The 8,312-nt window shown below is 40.7% G+C and overlaps 1 protein-coding gene across 1 annotated transcript; it reads left to right on the top strand.

Moving 5' to 3' along the window:
• The first annotated feature begins 419 nt into the window (after nucleotides 1-419).
• On the top strand, nucleotides 420-6,524 carry DEFB125 (defensin, beta 125). The gene is given in 2 exon segments (XM_006903581.1): nucleotides 420-453; nucleotides 6,202-6,524. Coding segments are annotated over 2 exon segments (357 nt in total).
• The last annotated feature ends 1,788 nt before the right edge of the window (nucleotides 6,525-8,312 follow it).

Here is an 8,312-nt window from a genome sequence, read left to right as displayed (position 1 = left end):
GGTACCTAACACTAAAGAGTGTTGTTTTTTTATGAAAGAACCAATCATCTGCCTTGGCCCAGTTCTAAACCCTGGACCTATTTCTCCCCATACCTGAACACCATCTGCAAACTGTTGACTCTATTTTCTTTTTTTTGACTCTATTTTCTAATGCAAGAGAAAGATGCTTCCTCTGATTTCTCAAAGAGAGGATCCAGAGCCTAATAACAACAGGGAGGTGAAATACTAGACTGCTTCCCACAGAAGTGATATAAACAAGAAGTGGGAAGGAAGTGAGAGATGACTGAAATACAGTCGTGCTGACGGGTGGGATAAAGGACACAAGAGATGCTGCAGTTGTTTCTGTCCCTGGAAGGAACTCCGTACAAGGCATCAGCCTTAACTGCTATTCCCTAGACTCTCTAAGAAGAAGCACCATCATGACTGTGGTAATATTTTGCCCTTACTCTGAAGGTGAGAAGACTTTTCCCCAGATTTAAGCCATCACTGTGCTACTCTCACTCCCAGGCACGCTCAGTTCCTAGTAATACTGAAAACAGAGCCTCCTTCATTTTTGCTCCCTTGTCCCTCCTCTCTACATTTCTGGTTACCTGAAAAAGTCTGAGCCAGGACCACCATGACAGACAAAATCAGGAACAGGATTTTAAGGTCTCCTAAAAGTGGTGAGGAACAGGCTGGTGGCATGTTGAAAGACAGAGAAAGTGGCTCTGCTCTCTTGCTATTGTTGATCTTAAGCAGGGCTGAGTCAGAGATAACAAATCAGACAGGGCACAATGTTACACTAACCAGAACACCAGCCCATAGGACAACAGTGTGAGCCAATCACCCAGTTCAGAGCACTGCTGGAGACAGTCTCTGTGGAGGTGGAGGCTTTAGCGTTGGAGATGCAAATCTTACACAGGTGTGGGTGCTGTGGAGAGAATGAACCCACCACCCAGGAAGTCCTTCCTCCTGCTCTCCTTGGATCATTCAACCCCCTCACCTATGTTTTCACATGTCTCTCATCCTTCTCTCCATCTTAATGTTTACCATGATGTTTCTGGACTAAGTGTCTTTTCAAGTTCAACCTCTCAGCTCTCCTGCACCCCACCAAATTAACAACATTAAGGACAACTGTTAGCAGCCTAGGTGGGGCTCAGGACATCTGTTTTGTCTTTGGGATCTGGGAATGACCTTTTCCAGAACAACAGTGAACAAGAGAACCATCTAACCAACTTCACTGTCAACAATAATACTAAGTACTTGATGTACAAGACCTCATCAACTTCTCACTAATCCTTGATAAACCCTATAGCCCTTCAGCTCATAGCTACCCTCCATTGGGTTTCTGAGGCTACAATCTTGATGGACAGAGATGCCATATTTCTCCTGCAGTGACTGTTGCATTCAAACTAACGACCTTAGGGTTAGCAGCACAATTCATTACAAACCATGTTACCAGGGCTCTTTAAGACCCCTGATGTTGTGTGGTATGTAATTCAGAGTTGGAACTGACTCATAGGTGCTCCTCCAGCAGATTTTCAGAGGCACCAAATAGCAGAACTTTGCTTGTTGAAAAGTAGGAGGGCTTGAAGCATTTGCTGCAGAAGATCAAGGACAATAGTCTTCAGTATGGATTACAACTCAACCTTAAGAAAACAAGTCTTCATCTCTAGACCAATAAACAGTGTTGTGATAGATGGAGAAAAATATTGAAGTTGTCAACGATTTCATCTTGCTTGGATCCTCAATAAATGGTATCAGCAGTCAAGGAATCTAAAGACACGTTGCATTGGGAAAAATCAGCTGTTAGAGACCTATCTAGTATGCAAAAGAGCAACAAGGTCAGCTTAAAGACTAAGGTGAGCCTGATCCAAGCCATGACCTTCTCAATTGCTTGCTATGCATCTGGACAATGACTAAGGATGACTGATGAATCTCTGCCTTTGAGTTATGGTGTTGGAGAAGAGTGCTGAATATTCCGTGGATTGTCAAGAGAACGGACATCTGTCTTGGAGAAAGTGTAACCGAGTGCTCCTTGGAAGCAAGGATGGTGAATCCTCATCTCACATACTTTGGACATGTTGTTAGAAGAGCCAGTCCTTGGAGGACATCATGCTTGAAAATGTGAAGAGTCAGCGTAAGAGAGGAAGACCTTCAACAAGATGGATTGACACAGTGACTGTAGCAATGTGCTCAAGTGTGTGGGAGATGGTGACGGTGGCACAGATAGGGCAGGTCTCAAGTCTGTTGTTCCTAGGGTCACTGTGTGCTACACTCAACTCGATGTCGCATAACAACAACAACAAATTGCATGAAAAGGGGGTGCAATGGGGGTGTGGAGATTGAGCAGTTGGTGGTTTTGAACTCCTTACCCCTAAGCCACTTTCATGAAAATTTACAGAGACTTTGTATTTCCATTCATTCATTGTACTTTTCTCCCCGTGCAACCTCCCTGCACATGGCAGTTCACTCTGCTCTTTGAAAAGTAAAAGAAAAATGCTTTCATTTTTTACAATCCCTCCCCCCAGGTCCACTCCACTGTGCAGCCTTCGTTCTGGACTCCAGTCATGACAATACCTAATCACATATCCCTTTTAAACAGTTATATCCCTCATTTGTTTCAATGCAGTGTACATCATTTTCCCATTTTACTCAGTCTACCCCCCAGCCCCACTGTCAGTTCTGTTTTACAAAATAGTAATATGCAGGATTTGCCCTTTTGTGACTGAGATATTTCACTCAGCATAAGGTCCTCCAAGGTCACCCATTTTTTATAGTATTTCATGAGTTCCTCATTTTTCAATGCAGCATAGTATTCCATTGTGTGAATATAACGCAGCTTCTCTATCCATTCGTTGGTTGATGGACACTTAGGTTGTTTCCAACTCTTTTCTATTATGAACAAAGCCACGATAAACATCGGTATGCATATACCTGCTTGGGTGGTGGTTATGGTTTCTTTGGGGTATATTACCAGTAGTGGAATTGCTGGCTCAACTAGTATCTCTATTTGCAACTTTTTGAGAAAGCACCATACTGCTGCCTTCCGTAGTGGGTGCACCATTTTACGCTCCCACCAGCAGTAATAAGGGTTCCAGTTTCTCCACAACCTTGCCAACATTTGTTGGTTGCTATTCTGTTATATGTTGCTATTCTTACTGAAGTGAGATGATATCTCATAGTTGTTTTGATTTACCTCTCTCCTAGAGCTAGGGATTTTGAACATTTCTTCATGTGTTTGTTTGCCATCTGTATGTCTTGTTTGGTGCCTGTTCATATTCTGTGACCATTTTTCATTTGGGTTATTTACCTTTATCTTGTTGTGGTGCTCAAGTATTTCATAAATTCTGGATATAAGTCCCTTATCTGACATGACATTACCAAATTTTTTTTTTCAGTCTTTGGCTTTCCTTGTTACGCCATTGGAGAAGTTTTTGGATGTATATAGGTATTTACATGTCGAGGACTTTTGTTCATAGGGCCGCTATGAGTCGCCTACGACTCAACGACACTTTAACAACAGAGAGAGAGACCAGTTAGCCTTGTGGACTGAAAGCGATGCTACCAAGCCAAAGGTGGGTGACTCTAATCCGCAACCCTCAGGACTGTTTTTCTTTGTTTTTATACAAACAGTCTTCTAGGTCATATAGCACCAGTGTGTCCACTTGCTGTACAGAGGTAACTTGTGGTAACTGTGAAGCTGAACATTGTGACACTGGTGTGTCAAATGCAATAATGGTTACCCATGGTGGACAGCATTTGGTGGCGCTCCCCAGTTGAAACAATCGTGGAAGCTGGAGTGGCATCCACTTCTGTAAATAGCTTGCCTCCAGAAACCCTATGAACCTGGAGAAAGGACGAAAGTCATGCACGTGAGCGTCGAGGGCTTGGAGGTACTCAACAACAACAACATAGGGATTTGATTCTTAGAAGATCCCATTAATCTATTTTATCCTCCCCTGATGGTAGATTTTTAAGGTTGCTTGGAAGACTGTTTATTCTTCTATGTTTTAATCCTTCCACTAGTACTACATAGTCTTGTTTACTAGAGTTAGGTATTAAGTCTTTAAATTGAGTAAATTATTTAGTACCACTTTACTTTTACTTGTCTCAATTATTTTAGCTACTATAATTGTTTTATAATTTCTTTACAAATTTAAAATATTTATGTCTATATTGATGAGAAATCTTTCTAATATTTAAACAGAAATAACATTAAAGATATATTAATTTATGAATAATTAAAATCTTTACAATACATTTCAACTTATATGCCCTTTCATTAACATCACGAGGCAGAAGTTTACCAAAGATCACACCAAAATTACATCAGGCACATATTAACTGAGAGTTGCTAGAGGTTCAAACTCAATTTAGAAGAAGATATCAAATGATGGGTATCAGCTGGATTTTGTCAAAAGAAACACTATCAGAAGAATGTTTACTCATGTTTTATTGACTCTTGACTGCGTAACGGCATTCAGCTGTGTGGATCATAACAAGTTATGGATAAAACGATGAAGGATGGGCATTCTAGAGTGATTCATTGTGTTCATGCAGAATTGTACATGTCTCCAGAGGCAGGACAAGGGCAATAATGCATGCCTTGATGCTAGGAAAAGGGTGAGGTGGTTATATCTCTTTACGTTAGTTAAATAATCTACATAATGAACAAATAATTAAAGATTATTTAAATTATTATTTTTGTGTGAGTGTACCATCAAATCAGATCTGACTGGTACAGGAAGAGATTGTCCCTCCTTCCCCGGCAGAGCATCTGGTGGATTCAAACCGTGCATCTCTGGGATGACACAATGTCTTGAGTAGTCTTTTTTCTTTTCCCTTTATACATAGATAGAAAGAGTGTGCAAGTGAAGCCATCTGTCACCCAGCAATTCTGCCCGGCCCTGTGCCTATTAATTTCTAGCCTGCTAACCTGTGGGATAATACATTTCTCAGAGTAAAAAAAGAAATTCTACTGAAGCTATCCGCTTGGGTATTTCTGTTACAGCAACACTAGATAGGATGAGTCACAAGGCAATTATTTGAGCTCACTTATTTGTTTACCCCTGAACCGTGTTCTTTCTTCCATTTTTAACTACTCTGTGGGAAGAATCATTAATGACAAAATTAATTAAGTCTATATTGTCACTGAGTCTATGTGAACTACTGTTGATCCAACTGTTACAGAGTTCTTGGTTGCAATCTTGACAGAAGCAATTCATCAGACTTTTCTTTCATTACACTCCCGGGTGGGTCCAAACAATTGACTTTTAGGTTCATTTTCATGCATGACCGATGATATTTCTGCAAAATCTTTTTATAATCATGAATGTGGTCCCTTCCACCTACCCATTTCTGTTCATCTTTCCTCACTGAGACTGTATTTCTCAGGTACCTCCTGTGTCTTCCTTTTCCTTTTCGTACTATGCTAATCATCCCCAAGCAGTTTCACTTTTTATTTGCCATTTTTCCTGTTTCAGCGACTTTAGATAAGTTATAGTTGTTGTCATTGTTTGTGGTTAGGTGCCATGGAGTAAACTATAATTCCTAGAGACTCTGTGAACAACAGATGGGAACTTTGCTTTATCCCGTGCAATCCCCACCCTCTCTGATGTGCACAAGACCATCGCTACAGCACTGTGTCCAGCTATCATGCTGAAAGTCTTCCTTTCTCTTTCTTTGACCCTCCACTTTCCCCACCCTCAGGTCCTTCCCAAGCACTGACAACATACCCAGAGTATGTGAGACAAAATGTCATAATCCTTGCCGATAAGGAGTACTCTGGTTGCACTTCCTCCAAGATAGGCATGTTTGTCCTTCTGGCTGTCCGTAAGATATTCAATACTCTTCTTCAACACCTCAGTTCAAAGGCATCAATTCTTCCGTCATCGTTATTCATTATCCAGCTTTCAGGTGCATAGGAAGTAATTGAAAAGACCAAGGCTTGGAGGAGGCCTACCCTAGTCCTTCAACTGACATCATTTGTTCTTAAGCCTTTTGTAGAGATCCTTCAACAGCAGATTTTCCCAATGCAACATGTCTTTTGATTTCCTGACTGCTGTTACCATGGGTGTTGCTTGTGGATCTAAGTAAGATGAAATTGTTGACAACCTCAATCTTTTCCAGAAAGATAGTAGCTGCCAACTTTTTCATTAATAAAATGAGTTACTAGAGTCTCTAGAGTTAACAAGTGATCTGCTTGTTTGTTCCCCACAGCTGGCTGGGAAGTCCAAAGATGCTGGAAGAATGACGTAGGACACTGTAGAAAAAAATGTCGCTGAGATGAGAGATACAAGCTTTTTTGCAAGAACAAGCAAACATGCTGCATTCCCTTGAAGGAACAAATATTCACTTCAGGGCAGCCAATTGATAATGTTGAGATAGAAGAATCAGCAACTTTGGATCCTTTTGCACTTCCCACCATGAAGGACTATGTTACTTTTCTATTTCCAGATGCACCACTATATATAAAACCCAAGTCAACTTCTCCTTCAAAAACCACACCATATTCTCCTGAGACAGCTACCATCCTCAGTTAATGCATGTTTCCTCATAGAGATACCATTTGGAATGTAATTCAGTGAGTTAATCTCCCCAATGCAACTTTGTTGGAAGCAATTCCATCAGACGTTGGAAGGTCACAAGGGTAGCCTTAATTGTATTAGATGAGAAATGTTGAAATTGTATTACATGAGAAATGTAGGGAGAAAAATGTAGAAGAGGTATAGAGGCCATGAGGCTTAACTTCTCTGCCTGTTTTTCTTTAGTTTATTAAAATAAATGAGCTAGTTTTCTGTCTCAAGTGAGTGTTATTTGTGTCTATTTTTCCATATAAAATTATTATTTGAAAGTGTCTGTTATGCTCAAGACAAGTGATTTTGTTTTAACAATCCGTGATCCAACAGATTCATATAAACAAGAATATATTTAGTGATATTGTTAGATACTGCTGTGTCAACTCCAACTCACAGAGAGCAACCTTATTTACAACAGAGGAAAGCCTGATTGATGGAGTTGATCCTGCCCATCTTCACAATCTCTGCTGAGCTGAGGCTCATTGCTGCAGTTGCTGTGTCAATCCATCTCTTTGAGAGTCTCCTCTCCTTCACTGGCCCTGTCCTTTTACAAGCATGATGTCATTCTCCAAGTACTGGTCCCTGATGATAACATGCATAAAATGTGTGAGAAGTCTCACCATCCTTGCCTAAGGAATATTCTAAAGGCACTTTCTCCCTGACAGGTTTGTTTTTTCTTTTGGTGGTGTGTGGCATGTTCAATATTCTTCTCCAACATCACAATTCAAAGGCATTAATTCTAGTGCAACAATGAATGAATGGAAACCCAAAATCTCTGTAAATGTTTATGAAAATTAATAAAATATAATTATAGAAAAAAAGACATTAATTCTTCACTGACTTTCTCTATTCGTTGTCCAACTCTCACATGCATATGAAGCAGAGAATACTTGGGTCGGTGCACTTGAACATGAGAAAACCCTCAACTGTTTAGAATGTCACAGTGACTGCAACCACAGACTTAAAGTACAGGGAAGATGATAAGAATAGTGCAGGATTGGCCAGGTTTTGATCTGTTGTACACAGATTCACTGTGAGCCAAAGTCCAGTCAACATAATACTGAAGACCGTGGCCTAACTGAATTGACACATATTTTGGTAGAACACAATCCAAACCATGATACTGAGCATTCTGAAAACATTATACATGCTGCCCTCAAAACTCATTGGAAAAGACCTTACCAAATTATATGAAACTATAAGGTATTGAATAATTAGATTACATTTCCCAAGTAAAACTAGTCCCACTTGACTTTTGGCCTACTAAAACAACTCATTGCTGTGGAGTCACAACCAACTCATAGTTGACCTTCCAGAGGGTTTTCAGAGGCTGTAGGGAGCTCTGGCAGCCTTGTGGCAAGAAGCTGTGCTGCAGTCCTGAAGGTCCATGGTTCGAGGCCACCAGCTTCTCCAAAGGAGAAGGATGCGCAATCTCCTCCCATGCAATAAACCAACTGCCTCTGAAAACCCACTGGAAGGTCAGCTATGTGTTGGTTCTGGCTCTAAAGTACACAACAACTACAAATAGCACACGAGGAGATTGCCCAACTTTCTTGCTCAGAGTTTGGGTCAATAGTGCAACTCTTTGTCCATGAGGCCACCAGAGCTCCCTGAGTCTTGGTATTGTCACACAGCTTGGGGGAGAGTGGAACATAATCTAACTAACAAGAGACGTTGCAGTTGTCACAAGGTTTATAGATTCCCTAACATCGTGAGTCAAGAACCTAATGGATTTTCTTTTCATTTACCCTA

This window comes from Elephantulus edwardii, unplaced genomic scaffold (assembly GCF_000299155.1).
Source record: "Elephantulus edwardii isolate Elephantulus edwardi_28Jun2011 unplaced genomic scaffold, EleEdw1.0 scaffold00015, whole genome shotgun sequence".
Taxonomy (NCBI): Eukaryota; Metazoa; Chordata; class Mammalia; order Macroscelidea; family Macroscelididae; genus Elephantulus; species Elephantulus edwardii.
Note: the sequence above shows the minus strand (reverse complement) of the source record. Positions and strands in the feature narration are given on the sequence as shown.